Genomic DNA, 20,012 nt, shown 5'->3' with positions numbered 1-20,012 from the left:
GCAGACAGCATTTTCTGATAGATTAGTTAATTTTTTAAGTAATTAAGGAGCAGCAGATGTTGTTAAATGATAAATAACACTGTGATTATTTATTTACAGTGTCTTGTCATCTCCCTGGCTTGGGATTTGATCAGCGTTTTTAAAATAAGGCGTTCAGAATAATCACTTGATCATAATTCATGTAATTATCTTGTAAATTGTCTAGCCTCCTACTGATTGTTTTTTTAAAGTGGAACAATCACACGACAAGATTATTAGAGTTATTTATACACAGAAATCATTCTCTCTGCTAGAGTGGGAGTATAGTCACAGATTAGGGCTCATTTTTTGTCATGCATAATTTGTCAGCCTTCTCCTCTAATGCATTTAATAGTGGAGATATCCAACTAATCCGGCAGGTCAGTGTTAATATTAATGCATTATTGTGATACACCGCAGGTCCTTGGTTTTATCTTTGGTCTTCATTACAGGCACTCTGAAAGCCAAATATTACATTAATAGATTGATAGATCCTGCAACCAGTGGCACTACATATTCTGAATGAAGAGGTAATCCAAAAAAAAACAGAAAACAGACATGAAGGGCAGAGGTTATACCAAGAATGGTGAGACAGTCCAGCTTGATAATAAAAAGAGAGTAAACAATACACAGGCAAGATAAATGCTTATTATAGACAGACAGAACCAGATCTAATACTCGGCTTTGAGTGAGTGAAATTCAAGGGTATTTACTACAGTGAGGTGAACAGGTGAAATCAATACTCAGGTGATTGTGGTTTGGGAGGTGTCATGTCATAAGTCATATGAGGAAGTAAATGAGTGGTATCGGTGTGTGGTGCATCATAATAATCACTGGTAAATATTGTCCACCTTGTGGTGCAGGTTGCTACAACAGAGTAGACAAATGCAGGACAGGAACTAAGAATAGTAGAACACAGAATAAACAATTTACTGGTAAGATAAACACTTAGTATGGACAGACAGAACCAGATCTAATACTCGGCTTGGAGTGAGTGAAGTGCAGGGGTATATACTATAGTAAGGTGAACAGGTGAAATCAATACTCAGGTGATTGTGATTTGGGAGGTGTCATGTAATAAGTCATGTGGGGGAGTGGATGAGTGATATCAGTGTGTGGTACATCTAAGCGATCACTGGTAAATATTGTCCACCATGTGGTGCAGGTTGCTACGACAGAGTGGACATATGCAGGATAGGAAATATTAAGTAATTAAGCTGGGAAAATAGGAAATCTCCTTTTTTGAAAGTTTTAAACATGCCAAAATAGTGTTTTATCTGAAGGATACATTCCTAGGGGGTGGAGCATTATCCTGCTGAAACGTTCTAGTTTACCGAGTGTCTCATGCTGATGCTGTTTGTGTTGTTGTTTTTTTTCCTGTAGGTGGAAGTCTTCCTAAACCCCAGGTCAAAACAGCCTCTTTAGGACAGGCTGGAAAAGCCAGATCACCGCTACTTCCAGTCTCAGTCCCAACCGCCCCCGAAACAGCAGAGGAGGGCCAGAAACCACCTGAAGACCCTGCAAGTGTGAGTTAACACACACACACACACACACTTATACTGTTTCTTCAAAGACCAGTTTCTTTTCAGCAGAACACGGTTTTCAATAAAACATAACAGATCCATCATTAGCAGCTTGTCTCCAAGTACCGCTGCCCCTGCGACTGGGGTTTTCTCCTACAGGAGAAAATCATTAATTGTGACAATCCTCCAAGATGAATGAAAAAACACAGCACTGTCATGTCTCATCTCCCGCATTTCACCATTAAAATCTAAGCCAGGTTCTAAACGTCATCTCTGGGCCTTTCAACCCAGCGGGGGTTCCCTGGAAAGTTCTATTATAACTACAGCGCTTATTACCGAATCACACGTTCCCAGTCTGAATGCGAATCTACGAATAATCAGGCCTTTAGTGCGGTTTGAATACGTGAGGCTGTAGAGAGCTGGAGAAAATTATATTAAAGGCCTAGTTACTCATATACAGTATTATATAGATGTATTACACACAGAGTGATCTATTTTAAGTGGTTATTATCTTTTATTGTTGATGATTATTACGGCTTACAGTCAATGAAAACCCAAAAAATCAGTGTCTCAGAAAATTAAAGCAAAACATAAGACCAATTGGTACTTTTGTCAGTGTGGACAGTGTGCCAAATCCTGCTGGAAAATGAAATCCACATCTCTATAAAAGTTGTCAGCAGAGGGAAGAGGGCTTTCCAAACCACCACTGATTGGTGGAAACTTCACACTAGACCTCAAGCAGATTAAAGTGTGTGTCTCTCCACTCTTCCTCCAGACTCTGCTCCCTTCATTTACAAATGAAATGTAAAATTTACTGATGATCAGTGATGGTTTGGAGAGACATGTGTCATCTGCTGGTGTTGATCCACTGTGTTTTATTATCAAGTCTAAAGTCAGTGCAGTTTTGGTTTCCCAGAAAATCTTACAGCACATCATGCTTCCCTCTGCTGAGAACGTTCATGGAGATGCGGATTTCATTTCATTCAGCAGTACTTGGCACACTGCCCACACTGCCAAAATAATATTAAAATTTTCTGAAAGATACTGACTTTTGTGTTTTTAATGGCTGTAAGCCATAATCATTAACAATAAAATAGATCACTCTTACATTTTAAGCTCAGCAACACCAGAGCAACCACCTTTGAAACCATAGCATTTGCCTAGCATAAAGAATTCAATAATTAAACAATGTAGAGAACAAATGCAAGATTCATATTATGTCGAACAGGGCTTTCTTTATTTCCAAGGCAAGCTTGAGCATCAAAAAAAAGAAAAAATACTGTTAATGTCGTAAAACTCAAATTCCACCTTTTATATATTAAAAAAAATTGGTTCAAGGGAGACCTTTCTAATCTCAGACTCCATGAAGAGTCACTGTGGTTTTGATAAGCAGGCAGTTAGACAGTCACTCCACTCTACTGGAGCGTAGATGTGTGAAGCTACATACATTTATGTATGTGAGAAATGAAGGTGAATATAGGAAAGTTAAATTTACTCAGCGCTGTTTTTTTACGCAGTGCAATTTAACCTTGAACCTGTTTTTGGATTTTATACAAAGGTTATAAATAGTTTTAGGGATTTTTCCTCACAGCCTGGTCTCAGAACATACATATCATTACACTTCACCAGAGTTACATAGTGCAGCAGCTGGCATGCCACGCCCAGATGAGCAACAATAGAGATGCTTTGATCCTGTTGCATGGAGCATCAGCATGTTTGTAAACCTGATCATTTTTGGTAAAAATGATACATAACGTTGCTTTAATGCTGCAGTATGGATGTGTACACACACATATATAAATGGGGGCTTCAGACTAAAGATGCAGAGAGAGAGAGAGAGAGAGAGAGAGAACGAGAGAAAAAGAGAGAGTAATGAGAAAACCACAGAGAGGATTGAGGAGAAGATTGCAAACCTGAAAGGTCAAGCCACGTCTCTCCATCTCACACATCTGTATAATTGGCCTGGCCTTTCCCCCGTCACGGCCGGAGCGGGGGAATAAGACTCTCCAGATAAACACACTGACACCCATCAGCCACTTAATACACTCATATCCGCCGCGCCCGCCTGCCCGTACTTCACCCGCCGAGCGCTTTATTTCTGATCAACAGAGACGCCGGATTAAACGCCTGACTCACACTGTGCACAACAGCACTCATCTCTCACAAAGAAAAGGATAAATGCATGTGGGGATTCACTGTGTTGCTTTAGAAAGTGAAAACTATGGTGGTTAGGTGGTTGCTATGATGTTTCTAGAAGGTCGCTGTGGTTTCACACTGTAAATACTATGGTATTAATGGTGAAGTGGTTAGTAATGTGTCATAGGTGGATGCTGTGGTGTTCCTAACATGTTACTGGGGTATCATAGGTGGATGCTGTAGTGGTGTTGCTAGGAGGTTGCTGTGGTATCATAGATGGATGCTATTGTATTGCTAAGAGGTTAAAATAGTATCAGATGCTACAGTAGTGCAAAGTGCTATTGCTAAGTGTTTTTTATTTGGTATCATAGATAGATAGATAGATAGATAGATAGATAGATAGATAGATAGATAGATAGATAGATAGATAGATAGATAGATAGATAGATAGATAGATAGATAGATAGATAGATAGATAGATGCAAGTGGTTACTAATATGTCATAAGTGGATGCAGTGGTATTCCTAACAGGTCCCTGGGGTATCATAGGTGGATGATTTTGTATTGCTAAGTGTTTAATGTGGTATCATAGGTGCTTGCTGTAGTGTTGTTGCTAGGAGGTTGCTGTGGTATCATCTAAAAATGTTATAGTGTTGCGAGCTGGGTGCTGTGATATCATAGGTGGACTCAAAGGTATTGCTAGGAGGTTGCTGTGGTATCATAGATGGATGGCCAAATTGCTGGCGTATCATAGGTGGATGCTTTTGTATTGCTAAGTGTTTAATGTGGTATCATAGGTGCTTGCTGTAGTGTTGTTGCTAGGAGGTTGCTGTGGTATAATAGATGGATGCTATTGTATTGCTAAGAGGTTTAAATGTTAGCTAAAGTAATGGAAAGTGGATACTGATGTGTCATAAGTGGATGCTGTGGTGTTCCTAACATTTTGCTGAGGTATCTCAGGTGGTTGCTATTGTATTGCTAAGTGTTTAATGTGGTATCATAGGTGCTTGCTAAAGGAGGGTTACTGCAGTATCATAGAAAAATGCTCTAGTGTTGCTAGCTGGGTGCTGTGGTATCATAGTTAGATGTTGTGGTATTTCTAAGTGGTTAAAATGGTATCATATAGATGGGTGCTGTGAAATTGCTAAGAGGTTCAAATGGTATCATAAGTGGATGCTACAGTAGTGCAAATTGGTTATAGTGATATCATAGGTGGAAGCTATTGTATTGCTACGTGTTTTATGTGGTATCATAGGTGCTTGCTTTAGAGGTGTTGCTAGGAGGTTGATATGGTATCATAGGTGGATGCTACAGTAATGCAAAGTGGTTACTAATATGTCATAAGAGGATGATGTGGTATTCCTAACAGGTTGCTGGGTTATCATAGGTGGATGCTATTGTATTGCTAAGTGCTTAATGTGGTATCATAGTTGCTTGCTGTAGTGGTATTGCTAGGAGGTTGCTGTGGTATCATAGATGGATTCAAAGGTATTGCTAGGAGGTTGTTAAGTGGTTAAAACGTATCATTGGTTGATGTTACAGTATTGCTAGGAGCTTTCTGTGGTATAATAGGCGGCTACTGTGCTATTGCTAAGAGGTTAATATGTTGTCATAGGTGGATGCTATGGTATTACTGAGTGGTTGAGTAATATGGTATGATAGGTGGATGCCATAGTTGCTAAAAGGTTGCTGTGATATTAAGAGTGGATGCTGTGGCTTTGCTCAAAGGTTGCTTTGGTATATCAGGTGGATGTTGCGGTGTTTCTAAAAGGTTATTGTGGTATTATAGGTAGATGCCTTAGCGTTGCTGAAAGATCAAGTTGCTGTGATGTAAAAAAGTGGATGCAGTGCCTTTTATAGAAGGTTGCTGTGGTATTGTAGGTGTATGTAATGGTATTTCTAAAATGTTTCTTTTTGTATATTTGGTGGATGCTGTGGTATCACTAAAGACTGTTGTATTCATTAACAGATATCGTATTGCTAGCTGTTTACAGTGGTACGATCGCAAACCTTTAGAAAGCACTAAATGATATGTAATGTCTTCGTCTTTCAGCGCTTTTGTTCGTCAGTAAGGTTCAGCTTTTCACAAAAGAGAGAGCAGAGTAAAGTGTAACCAGTCGAGTATCATTAGAAGCCAAGTCCAAGCCTATTAGACTGATTTGCAGCCCCGTAGCTCCGTAGCTCTCACACACTTACTTTAAAAATCTTCCTCCCTTTAGAACAGTTACCTCCAGTGCTCCGGTAAGAGCCGGATGAATGTCTGTAAGTCTGGAGTGCTGAATCAATTATTCCCTCTGCAGCAGACGAGGAGGATGGAGAGCCTGTTCACAGCTCACTTAAGCACCACTGCCTGACAATACACTGAGTTTCCCTGAGTAAAACCAGAGTGTAAAGTGTACCGTCTCCCCATTATTAACTCATTAAAAGGTCTCTCTTAGGTCCTGTACGCCTTTTGTGCAGTTAGAAATCTTTTCCAAACCCAACAGAAACTGAGAGTTCATTAAATTTAAATATAATTGTCTGGTTGGGTTCAGATTTCATGTTCAGCTTTTTAACAGCCTGTCTCTCAGCTTTACCAGGCTGCAGTAATTCCAAGTTCAGGTCCTTCATACTGTAATTATCCTCCCCATGCTTGTTGGCTTGTTGGCTTTTCTATGAGGCCAGCATTAAAACTACAGGGGTTGTACAATGAAACTGAAACACCACAATAATTTATTGTCTTGACGGACAGTTCTGGTTTAAACAGGAGAGTTGAGGTGCACATTGAATTCTGTGTGATTTGAGCAGCCGTGGTTTAATGTTTTTTGGATACAATCCGGGTTAGCACCCGAACATCCCTTTCAGACAGCTTCCTCTTACAGCGTCCACAGTTAATCCTGTTGGATGTGGTTGGTCCTTCTTGGTGGTATCTCGCTGACATTACCCTGGATACTGTGGCTCTTGATGCATCACAAAGACTTGCTGTCTTGGTCACAGATGCTCCAGCAAGACGTGCACCAACAATTAGTCCTCTTTTGAACTTTGGTATGTCACCCATAATTGTGTGCATTGCAATATTTAGAGCAGAACTGTGCTCTTACCCTGCTAATTAAACCTTCACACTCTGCTCTTACTGGTGCAATGTGCAATTAATGAAGATTGACCACCAGGCTGCTCCAATTTAGACATGAATCCTCCCACACTAAAATGACAGGTGTTTCAGTTTCATTGTCCAACCCCTGTATGTATTACTCAAAGTTTACGCTAGATAAAAAACCCTAGTGTTTGAAGATATAAAAAGAAAGAGGAAAAGGTGAAATTTAACATTAACAATCAACAGTTGAGCCAGTTGGCACAATGTTTTGGGCTACATTTGGATTAAACCAGAATTTTGTTGAGCTACAGTCAAATCAAGAGTTAATTTTGTTGGGCTGCAATAGAGTTCAATTTTTCAATTTTTGGGGGGACTACAGTCAAACTCAGAGAGGGTTAGTTGGATTAGTTTAACAATTAGAAAAATTGTTTGGGATACAGATTTTTTAAAACTACAGCCAGATTCAGTTTTGTAAGACTGCAGTTGCATTCAGCCATGTTTGTTTGTTTTAAACTCCAGCACAATCCTTCAGATTACTGTTGAGTTCAGACACAGTTTGGTTGGACTGTCATCAGAATCCAACAGGATTTTGCCTGACTAGAGCTGGATTTAAACAATTTTGTTGGATTGACACAATTTTATTGGACCATAGTTAACACAATTTTGATAATACTGTTAAATTCAGATTTTTTTTTTCAGACTAGAATCTAATTTAGACAATTTTATTGTGCTACACTCTAATAAAAACAAAAATTTCTCAGTTTTAGATTCCGAATTTTGTTGATTTAGAGTTGCATTCATTTTCTAGGGGTTTCATTCATACTTACAGTTGTAAATTGTATTTACAGATTTATTTTTTGTTCTGTGTTTAGCCAGATTATACTAAGTTCATACTGAATTTTGTTGCTCATATAGACAAGAAAGTTTCATAAGCTGCAAATATATGTAGAGTTTGTTCGGGCTGGGGTCAGGATCAGACTCTAAACTTGGTGTTATGGGTTGGATTTGGACAGGGAGATCATCCATGGGCTACAGTCAGCTTCTGAGTAATATTTTTAACCTGATGAAAGATCTCCATGGGGGTTTATTGGAAGCGTAGGGGCAGGAGAATGTATGTCACTGGGGCATAGAGCTATTAATGGATATGTTCATAGTAATTGACCCTGATCTGTTGGCCTTGTTGTCAGAATGCATCGTAAATGGGAGCAGTTGAAGGACATGCGGACAACAGAGAGCAGAGTTTAGCATCAGTTGTACTGTCAGACGTAAAGCACTCAGTGGTAAACTGGTACAGTAATAGATTACCAATAAACGCCAGGCCTATTAAAGCAGTTTTGTTATCGATTTTTGTTTACATGGAAGTGAAATGAAGTGGAGGTCAAGCTTTAAATGCAGCCCTGTGAAATGTTGAGAGATTTCCATACCAGCAGCCGGTGGTGGTGAAATGAACGAAATTCATGTGTATCATCTCTTTAGCCATGCATGGATAACTCTGTAGAGCATGCATATAAAAAGAAGAAGCAGTTTCTAGTGTAGAAACAGACGAAATTCATTTTTGAACAGCTTTAATAGAATATTAGTACTAGTAATTGATATTAATGGAGTTTGTCTCTTTTGTATAAACAGTGTTTTTATCCCAGAACTAAATTCCACTCCACTGTGTGAGGCTGGCACTGTTCCAGTAGCAAGGACATTTGGTTGCAGAACTGGATTGCCAAAGTTAAGACCTTTAGAATGATGTCTTTTCAATTTCTGCTCCACATATTTATTCAGTTAGCGGTTATGAACTAAAATGCCTCTTCAGCTCATGGGAAAACACAGATTGGCTGGATAAACGGCTCAAAATTGGGAAAGTACCAGAGCGAGCTCATGGAGCAGATCCAAAAATGTGGTCAGGAGTGACTATCATCAAGTTAGAGAGTGTCTGTTAATGTGACTAAAGAAATGTGGCCTAAATCAGAGCTGATTTTACCATTTAGCCCATATCCAACCATTGTAAGTGCAAGAACACTATGAAAAACATCTTTAAAACAGTTTAAAGGACTCTTTTTTAAAATCAATTTTATTAAGAAAAATGTATTATACAGTATAATTTTGCGCTTTTTTGGATTTCTGCATAATTGTAGACAAAGACAAACTAACAAGACTAATAACATTACATTACATTACATTTAGAGGACGCTTTTATCTTAAGCAAAAGTAGTAGCAAGTGCTCTTTGAAGAGCTTCAGGAGTTTATTAAAGGTAGCGAGGGACGCTCCTGCTCTGGTAGTGCATACAAACGATTGTATTAAACTGTTCTAGTCTTTTATTGAGCACACTGAAGGCTAGAAAAAGTAAGTGAAGTAAGTGAAAAAACTATTTTATACACACCATATTATAAGGCGCATTTTAAGTGACAACAGTAAGGAACCAGGGTGTCGCCATGTTATTAAGATTTATTAGACATCTCTCCTAAAAATTGCTTATATGGGTGGGTAAAGCGCTTACATTTATTAATTTTTTTACATTTATTTATCAGCGGTTTGTCCTACGTAGCTTGTTTTAACACGGTAAACACACAGACTACAGTCCAATATTCTCACCTCTGGATAATAAAAGACCTAGTGCTGTGGTTAGCAGCTAATGCTAATGCTAATTGAAGGGTAGAATTCATACATAAGGTGCCATAAGGATGTATGTTTTATGAGAAAATTAATGGACTTTACTGTAAATGCACTTCATAGTCCGAAAAATTCAGTATTTGTGTGATTTGTTTCACTCCTCAAAAGTATAATTAATGCCATAGATGGTTAATAACCAAAGCTACTAATAAAATAAAAAATATTATCAATATAATCAGTATTTCTGTGTAGTATTCCATGTATACACTGTTCCCTTCAAGTCATACACAAATGTGCAATAAATGCCATAAAGAATTTTCGGTAACACTTGAATGTCTATGAATGTCATCTCTATAAGACTCTATAAACACACTATAAATGTTTATAAAAATGCATAACTTATTGTACTTTATTATGCACTATGACCTGTGATCATAATACATTATTAGCAGTGCTGAAACTAAATCACCTGTCATTTTAGTGTGGGAGGTTTCATGGCTAAATTGGAGCAGCCTGGTGGCCAATCTTCATTAATTGCACATTGCACCAGTAAGAGCAGAGTGTGAAGGTTCAATTAGCAGGTTAACCACATCCAACAGGATTAACTGTGGATGCTGTAATCTGTCTGGAATCTGTCTGAAAGGGATGTTCGGGTGCTAACCCGGATTGTATCCAAAAAACATTAAACCACGGCTGCTCAAATCACGACAGAATTCAATGTGCACCTCAACTCTCCTGTTTCCACCAGAACTGTCCGTCACCACAATAAATTATTGTGGTCTAAAACCAAGTGTTTCAGTTTCATTGTCCAACCCCTGTATAATCATGTTTGTAATGCTTTATGAATGTGTTATAATGTGTTATTAGTATGTTTATAGAGCCTTATAGAGATGACATTCATAGGAAGTGTTACCGAATTTTGTTACCTGTAAAATTCAAATTCTTACTGGTTTCTTCTTGCAGGTATATGAACAGGACGACCTGAGTGAACAGATGGCCAGTCTAGAGGGGCTGATGAAGCAGCTGAACGCCATCACCGGCTCGGCCTTTTAACGTCCCCGGCGGACTGCATGCGTCCTGAACCCCCGAGTTCAGGCAGAGGAGCGGAACACCTCAAACTCAGCCCGAGGCCTTCAGACTCTCTGCGGTGTTCCCCGTTCCTTTGCTCCAGCCTTTATTCCTTTACTCTGCAGTCATGCGTTCATCAGCAAAAACTCTGCGATGAGAGCGAAAAAAGGGAAAACAAATCACATAAAGACTTGTAGGAGACCGTGATTTTATTTTGTATTTTATATTTTATTTTATATTTTTAGTTTTTTTTTTGTTTGTTTGTTTCGGGTGTTCCGTTGGGTTCTCATTTTTGGGCCACCATGAGATGATGCCACCACTTTCACTGCAGTCCAGAAACTTGAGATAAAAGACTGAAGAAAGAGAAAATCTACACAAATCCACATGAAATGCCAAGAGTTTCCGTCTATCTTTGTTTGTTTCACTGTTTTGAATGGACCTCCTTTTCTGGAGCTCTGAATCTGTGAGATCTGGACCTCTGAATCTCATGATGTTTCCTTCACTGTCACTCTGAGCACTATTTACAAAAGGACCATTATTTGCCTTTTGTTTTTGTCCCCCCCATTTATTTTGTGTAATCAAATGTTTGAAGAGTTATTGGAGAGCGGGTTATTGAAGCTGCTCTCAGTGCTGGGTTTGTGATTGGAAGCCCTCTACTCTGAAGCCCACCTCGACCTGTAGCTCTAAAGGATGGACGGATCTCTGGAGAAGAAGCTTCAGAAACATTCGTTCCCTTTCTCCAGACTCCCTGCTCTTCCCCCTGTTAAGTAATTACCTTCAAATCAAGCCAAACACATCAATTTTGTTGTCAGTTTTATTGTTAAGTTTTATGACGGACATCATGCCAAGAATTATCGTCAGATTGCGTGCGGCCAAAGGCAGCCTGCTGTCTGAGAAAAGATAAAAGAGAAAGAACAAATATCCATCCACCCTCCTCTGTCCATCCACTCTTCACTCTCTGTGATTATCCATCTGAACTTGAACTGAACTTTGGACCAACCATGCAAGATCATATCTTCTGGCTTCCAAAACAGAAGGACAGAAGGATCCATTCCGTCTCGAATATACCTCGTTTTTTTTTTTTTTTTTTTTTTTTTTCTCTTTTATTTCTGTTCTTTTGCCGAGAGGTCATTTTACTGTGAAAAAAAAAACAAACAAACAAAACTGACGAGAAAAAAAAAAGAAAAACGATGCATAACTTATGTACATTTATTATATTGTATATTTTTACATCAACCGATTCAGTTCAAAAAAGCTGCGACTATTTTTGAGGAACTTGAAAAAAAAAACGGGAAAAAACAAACAAAAAAACAAACAAAAAGGCGGCTTGTAGCTCTCATGATCACTTTGTGCTGATTCCTAGTTACGAATACACATAACCTGAAGCCTATAACCACTGGGAGCGGCAGGCAGGGGGAGAGGAGGAGAGGAGGACGCTGCGGATGTTGACGGAAATGTTACGAAAGAATTGTTACGAGAGAAATGTTACGAAAGTTCTTGGGGAAAAAAAGAATTCTGAGAGATTGTGAGATTGAGAGATTAAGAGATTGTGAGATTGAGAGATTGTGGCGACGGGTATTAAGAACGTCTTAAGAAAGAACGAGGAGAGCTGAGCTAAGCAAAGTTAGCTACGCAAAAGACGCACGAGCACATCGTACGTACGTTTTTTTTTTACGATTTGACTTTTCTGTGCGTTGCGGGGTTACGGTACGGTAACGTAACGTGTGCAGTGGGCGGGTGTCCCTCACAGATGTCCACAATCGATAGTGTAGAAGCTTGAAAGCGTAAAAACGTGAAAACGACGGCTGCTGTGGCGTCCTCGTGCTCTTCGTCGTTCTCCTCACTAAACTTTGTTATTAAACTTTTTTTTTCCTTTTATTTATTTGATTTCTTCGTCCGTTTGCCCTTAAAACCTTTTATACGTGGAAAATATGAAAAAGGGAGGGACAAAGAAACCTCTGTACGTGCCTATATATTTTATTTTACTCTTCTTTTTTTCACTTTACAGTACTTTATTTATTTATGCAGTGCGAAAAAAATGAACATCAGTGCTTTTTTATTATCCTTTTTTTATTTAGACTTTATTATTACACTTTACATTTTATTGTTAAGTTTTTCTTAATTGCACTTGCCTAAAACCTGTCACACTATCAAACTACAGGGCATAGATTATTCCGGTCATTCCTTCAGCTCCAGAAGCTCCGATCATGATCACAAGGCGTCACTAGGGGTCAGAAGGCTTCACGAGGCTTCACAAAGCTTCAGGAGGCTTCAGGAGGCTTCATGAGACTTCACAAGGCTTCACGAGGCTTGACAAAGTTTCACAAGGCTTCACAAGGCTTCACAAAGCTTCACGATGCTTCACGAGGCTTCACAAAGCTTCTCAAGGCTTCACGAGGCTTCACAAAGCTTCACAAGGCTTCACAAGGCTTCACAAAGCTTCACGAGGCTTCACAAAGCTTCACGAGGCTTCACAAGGCTTCACGAGGCTTCACAAAGCTTCACGAGGCTTCACAAAGCTTCACGAGGCTTCAGGAAGCTTTACAAGGCTTCAAGAGGCTTCAGAAAGCTTCACGAGGCTTCACAAGGCTTCACGAGGCTTCACGACGCTGGGTATTTTTCTTGTATGCTGTACGTGTGTACTTCACCATGGAAAAGATGAACAACGGTCACTGTAGCAAAACAAGAAAACATGCTGTTCTTTTTTAATGTACAGTACCATAGAGCAATTGAAGGGAAGACGGCTAGTTGAGTACGTTTGGGTTTGAGGGGCGGGTTTATGAGGGAGGGCGGGGTTTGGAGTTTTTTGTGGGCGTGGGAGGGCAGGGAAAGAGGGCGGGGCTAGGCAGAGTGAGGAAGGGTCAGGGTTTCTACCAGGAAATTTAATATATTGTTTCGAGTGTTCCTCTCTTGATAATTTATAAAGATGGTGTGATTATTCGGTTTATTCAGCCCATTAATAAAACAAACCAACACTACTCTCACTAATCTGGATTCCAACAATCCAATCATCCTGCTGAAAATCCTGCCTGAGAACTTCAGACAGATCAGCTCAGCTCAGCTTAGTTCAGTCTGGTCTCGATTTCTTTTTTGTGACATTTAACCATTTTATGTGGTCCAGTGTTGGGAGATCAGTTGCAGTATTCTCAGAATGTCACCAAACGTAACCTCATATGATCTGTTTCACTCAAGCAGCTGCTTTTGTTTCACATCACGTTTTAGACGCCACTTTTCCTCTGGACAAGCTTTAAAGAACATTGAAGAAACTCTGGCCAATCGACTCAATCAGAAATTGAGAAATTGTTGCACACAACTCAAAACATTTTCAAAATTCCTGTATTGGATGTTTAATTTGCTAAAAATAAGTCACACTGTTAGAATAGATGAAGTTCTTCTAGGACAAAAAGCAAAAAGAAAATGTTAAGGAGATGGTTTACCAGCCTTATTATGATGCTAATAAATGGTGCTAGTGAGCTAGTTTAGTCTAGGCTGCAAAGCTACTATCTCTAGCTATTGCTGTACGGCTGGGGCAGCTCTAACACCTTGTAAACTGTTAAAAGTACAAGTTCTGGAGGAACCACTTAAGCTATTTTCAGCATTTTCGATAAAGATTGTTCCCTGAAGGCTCCTTAGGCACCAAAAGAGGTTCATCTGTAGTTTGAAGAACCTCCAAATGTTGATTTTTGAGTGATGCCAATGTTAAATTCTAAAAAACCTTAATTTGATATGAAGTTTTATTCTTCACAATTAAACTTCTTTATCACTTCTAATTTGTCATAGTACACAAAATCTACACATGTGCTTGCATAATTATTTCTGCTTGATAAACAAAACAAATTCTCACAGTGTTTAAATGTATCTTCAATATTTATGGATTATTTCTAATTCCCTAAAGGAAATTTTAAGGAATTTCTGATAAACCTACTAGAAAAAGTTTAGATCTCAACCAAACCTGATGAGCAGCACACAGCCTCTATAACGTGAAGATTCAATTAGCAATGCTGGCTTCTTCAACTGAGCTACACTAACAGTGTGATCTTCAACATCTACATGGGCTAGTGCATCTCAAAAAATAGGATGTCAGTGAAAAGATACTTAATTTCAGTTATTCAACTTTTATGGAGATGTGGATTTCATTTTCCAGCAGGAATTGGCACACTGCCCACACTGCTAAAAGTACCAATTGGTCTTATATAATATTCAAATTTTCTGAGTTTTTTTTATTGTATCATGATCATTATCAAAAAAATAAATGAGTTTCACACTTTGAACTGGATTACTGAAATAAAGTAACTTTTCAATTATATCTATATTTTTTAGATGTACTAGTATTTAGAAGCTCATTACACTCTATACATGTAATTATAGGCTATATAAAAAGTGTTATGTTGTTCCACAGTTTGTAAACAGGTTAAACTGATACTGCATCAGTCTTCTTGTTCATTCTAGCAGGAATACAGTATCTGTGATCTGTAAAATCATTTGTGTTGTTTAATCATGATTTCAGCTATGAACTGCATTCAGACAGTGTAAGCTAAGGAAGTACTGAGGCCTGCTAATTAGCCACGCAGGCTAACGTCCGTATTTTTCCTGATTTGGACACTCTGACCAGGCAAAGCTCCCACTTACAATAAAGAAGTAGCATTAGCAGCTTCTAACACAATGCCCGAACTGTGACCCACGCTTTTTATATCCTGATCTGACTCTTTCTAACGGAGGTAAAGAGGTGGGAAGAAAGGCCTCTTCTTATATGTATTTTGACTTCATCCTTAAATCGTCCAATTTTAGCGTTGTTAACCAAATTAGAGTAGTCTCTGAAACATTAAAGTGTACATTTTGTTGCCATTTGATGGGAGGGGAGAACACTGCACACCTTATGAAGTGAGAACACCCCCTCGGCTGTTTCTACCCACGACGTTGTATACAATTGCTGGTTTTGTAATGCACTGTAGAACAGTCTAATGGTCCTTTTTTATATAGAAATGTTATTTCAATTGTGCATTCTTTTTGTTTGATAAATAAAGTTTTTGATAATAAAAACAGAACCTTGCTCTCTGTGGGTTTTCATTGTTCTGTTGATTTTATGCAACACGTTTTAAAAATATTTAATGTTTTTTTTACGTATTTAATAGAAAAAATAGAATAGAAATGGAATAGTAAAACATAAGAAACATTAGAAAAAATATATACAGGACCAATTGGATTTTTTTTTGTATGATTGTACACAGCAAAGTAATTACACAAGATAACAATATAAAACAAAAAGCAAAACAGCAAATACCAAGAGAAACATTTGAACAAATATGTCGAATTTTTCTTTTTAATGGTGTCCTCTGATAAAAAATGTCGCAGTTGTTCTTCAGCACTTCTGTGAGCAGTAAACACAGCACAGGTCTCGCATGTAAACAGCATGGAGCAGCAGAGACAGCGTTTGTTTACAGCTGTATATTATCTGGCTGATATATCAGATTAGAGATACTGTGCCTTATCAGCAGTTTATCTCAATTAAAAGAAGCATTAAAAAATAATAATAATTCAATAGGGCACCACAGCAACCACTTAGAAACACTCTAGTTACCCCCTGATCTGAGACACCAACCAACCAACTGGGATACAATAACATCTCCCTTAAATCAACCACCTAGAAACACCCGAGTAACAATTAAACAACAATATACAACCCACATAGAAATTACTTTGCAACACCATATTGGGCAGCTGGAATACCTGAGCAACCACCTGAGCGGTATCATAGCACTTACTTAGCAAAACAATAGCATCCACCCAGGAACCCTATAGAGTATATAACCCACCTATAAACCTATATTACCCATTATTATTTTTGCAACCTTATTATTAAGTAATGTCAGTCTAAGATTTTTAGTAAAATTGACCAAAAACTTAGTGCAACATTTTTTAATTTTGTTATTACATAATGTGAGTCCAAGATTTTTACTTTAAAAAAAATTACTTTCAGTCAAACGAGCGCTTAACTTTAAACCACACAGATTTATTTGGGTGAGTAAAGCGCTTCTGTTTATTTACAGTAAGCAAGTGTATTATCGCTTAATTATATACAGTAAATACTAATGTTCACAGAGCTCCAGTGCTATCACAGAGCTGTCAGTGTGGTTATTAGTTGTATAGCGCCCCCTAACACAGAAAACAGCCCAGTGGCCTGGAGTGGTGAGGAGAACCTGCAGCAGCAGCAGCAGCAGCAGGACAGCAGATGTCTGGTAAATGGTTGTGATTAATGGAGGACCAGGCTGGAACATCCTGGTCGTGACGCTCAGCATGTGTGTGGAGGAGAGTCTTCAGTAATTGAGCTCCTCTCAGCAGGTGGAGGGTTTTCAGATATTGGATTTGAAACTTGGTGGATCTCCCAGTACCATCTTATAAACAGCTGGTTTATGAACTTGTAATAGTTTATAAAATAGCAGCTACTGTATTTTTCACACTATTAGGCGCACTGGATTATAAGTGCACTATGCGACACTAGTAAGGAATAGGGGTTTCGCTAGACATGTATAAAGTACTAGGGACCCAGACCTGGCTAAAAGTACACGTACTCTATCAAAAAGCATCATACTTAAGTAGAAGTGCTAAAATATTTTAATTTCGTTGTATTCAGTGATGGTATAGTTACTTTGAAAAAGTAATCCGATTACTGATTACTGCTTTAAAAAGTAACTTAGTTACTTTATGGATTACTTGATTTTAAAAGTAACTAAGTTACTTTACAAGTTACTTTATTAGTTACTTTCAGCAGCTGCAGACACCACCTCCCGCCGCCTTAACATAAACATTATAACCAGTTTTGCCAATACTCCCTTTATTGGAAAATGCATTTTTAACAGCAACAATGTATCTCTAGACATTTAAAGTTAAACTATTTCCTGAAAAAATAAGTTTTTTTTATAAAAATAAAAGACCATTTCTTTTGAATTAACAACATAAATATTTTTTTTAATAAAATATGGTCTTTCTTGATTTCACTTAACATAAATACTTGTTTTTATAAAAAAATATAAAATAAAGAAAGTCTTTCTTGACCTGAAATATTTAACACTGTAAAACTGAACATTGAACTTGTTGTTGAGAGAGTAACGCACAGTGACTTGGATAAGTAACTTTAATCTGATTACTGGATTGGAAATAGTAACGCGTTAGATAACTTGTTACTGAAAAAAAAAAGGTCAGATTAGAGTAACGCATTACTGACATCACTGGTTGTACTTAAGTATTGCAAGTAGTTTATTCTAAAATGTTCTACTTAAGTATTGAAAGTAAAAGTAAAAGAAAGAAGTCAAATATTTAAATACCATATTGTTTATATTATGTCAGATGTTTAGGCTAAAAGACACACACAATTCATTTGTGTGTAGCAGGATAGATGGATTGAGTACATTCACATGAATTCATTAACTCTCTAAACAAACTAAATCAAAAGAGAAGCTAAATAGGATCAGAGGTTTGGGAGTGTTAAGCACAGGTCAAACCCAGCCACACCGCACTCCCTTAAAAAAACATGGACTGTAAAATACTTTGAGAAGTTTCCAGGAGGGGTGGGTGTGTCATATCAGAAGAAATATAATAATTTAGATTCAAATTGGACACAAACTATTATGTACAGGGGACAGGTGTGTTACTTTTTTAAACATCCTTTAAGCGGATAAATATTTATATAAAAAATACCTCCCGAATCTTCCTTATCTGGTTTAATTTAAATAGCTAAAAGTGTAAAAGTTCCCAAAACAGAGTATTTACATTGATTGCACTGAACAATGAAATATCATTTATCTTTTCACATGAATCTGAACCCTTTATTTTGGAAAACAAACCCAATATCCTTGCCACTGGGTGGCGAGACCTGTAAGGCTAAGTTAAGTAAACAAAACTGTAATTCAAAAAATATACATATTCAAACGAGTGCTGGATGTTAATCTACAAAGATTTTCCTCCTGAAAACTGATTATTTGGGTGAGTAAAGCAGTTCAGTTTATTTACAGTAAGCTTAGATTTCCAGATTTACACTGAAGCTGGAGCACTAGCATGACACGCTTGTGGTTAGTTGCTAATGCTAATGCTAAGGCCACAGGCTAATAATACTCACCTCTGAATGGCCAAAGAGCTAAGCGCAGTCAGTGGGTAATGCTAATACTGCCTCTTACGGATGGATAATGAATAACTCTATTTATCTTTCTCAAAATGTTACCTTGTGTTCTGAAATCAACATTACAATACAAATAAATGTACAGATATATTTTATTAATGACTTGTTTTGTCCGTTTTTTTTCCTACAGTCCCTAAAGTGCTGCTCAGCGCTAAAGTCGCGGGGGCACAGAGGGTTTTTGCCTCATTCTTGGTTAAATATAATCACATAAATGTTAAGTTATACAAGTTATAGATAGTGGTTATAGTTTGTTGTGTATCATTGTATGAACTGCACTCTGATGAGCTTCAAGACTTAGAGCCCTATTTTAGTGATCTGTAGTGCACCGGTCAATTCCGTATCACGCAGCTGGATAAAGGGCGTGTTGGTGTGTCTTTGGTATCGTGAGGGTGCAAAAAATACTCCTTGTGTGCCTTAAAATGTCCAAAAAAAGGCATGAACTAATTCTCTTAATTTATCATGGGTGTGTTTAATTTTTGCCATAATGCAAAATAAACCAATCAGTGTGTCAGTTTTCATTCCCTTTAAGAGGCAGTTGAGCTTTGACTTTGGCGCATTCGTATCTTAACAGTGCGGTGCTTTTTGTGCATCTCAGCAGAGACAGATACTGAGCTGCTCGTTCACACTGTGAAGATACACCAGCAGCTCATTTAAGGGAACAGTAATGTTATTTTATTCTTTATTCTGTTTATTGTTGAGTTAAAAGTCAGGTTTGTGCTCTGCAGTGCGACTCTGACTGACGGAATAGACTCTGACTATTGATTGTTGTCAGGGTTTTAATCAGTCAGTGGAGCTCCACCACCAAAATGTATAGAAACACCAGAAATGTACCTGAACTCACCTCACTTCCACCTCACAGACCACCACACCCATCAGTGTAGATTTATTCCTAAACTCTGACGCTATTTTAACAGCGCAGGCGCAAGGCGTGAAAATAGACTGTTGACGGGGTGTAAGATAGCAAAGAGCATTGTGACGTGCCTTGTGCAGGGTGTACGATAAGGCCCTTAAAATTTAATACATACTGTAGCATCACCTTTAACTTAAAATTGTATATATTAACAACTTAACTGAGTCAAAGCAAAATGAAGACTAAGTTAAGTTGAGCCAACAAATTTCCAGTTGTGGACAATAAAGACTATCTATCTATCTATCTATCTATCTATCTATCTATCTATCTATCTATCTATCTATCTATCTATCTATCTATCTATCTATCTATCTATCTATCTATCTATCTATCTATAATTTTTCAGTGTATGCCTAATTATCACCATCTAAGATTAGCTTTTAGCCTTTTGTTCCTGCTTCAATGCCTCCTAAACAGTGGAAGGATAGGTGGCATTCCTGAAATTTTCTCTATATAGTGTGTGTTATATAAAACAGTGAAACCCCCTGTTACTGCCATTAGACAGGGCT

The 20,012-nt window shown here is 38.0% G+C and overlaps 1 protein-coding gene across 2 annotated transcripts in view; it reads left to right on the top strand.

Annotated features, from left to right (window-relative positions):
- dcc (DCC netrin 1 receptor) overlaps positions 1-15,465 on the top strand; it is a 442,661-nt gene extending 427,196 nt beyond the window's left edge. For both annotated transcript variants that reach the window (XM_022668821.2, XM_022668820.2), the window contains exons 28-29: positions 1,402-1,544; positions 10,316-15,465. In XM_022668821.2, the coding sequence (XP_022524542.1) occupies positions 1,402-1,544; positions 10,316-10,405 (233 nt within the window). In that variant the 3' untranslated portion in view covers positions 10,406-15,465. The remainder of the gene's footprint in view (positions 1-1,401; positions 1,545-10,315) is intronic.
- The last annotated feature ends 4,547 nt before the right edge of the window (positions 15,466-20,012 follow it).

Source organism: Astyanax mexicanus, chromosome 1 (genome assembly GCF_023375975.1).
Source record: "Astyanax mexicanus isolate ESR-SI-001 chromosome 1, AstMex3_surface, whole genome shotgun sequence".
Taxonomy (NCBI): Eukaryota; Metazoa; Chordata; class Actinopteri; order Characiformes; family Acestrorhamphidae; genus Astyanax; species Astyanax mexicanus.
This window is presented reverse-complemented; position numbering and strand designations above follow the sequence as displayed.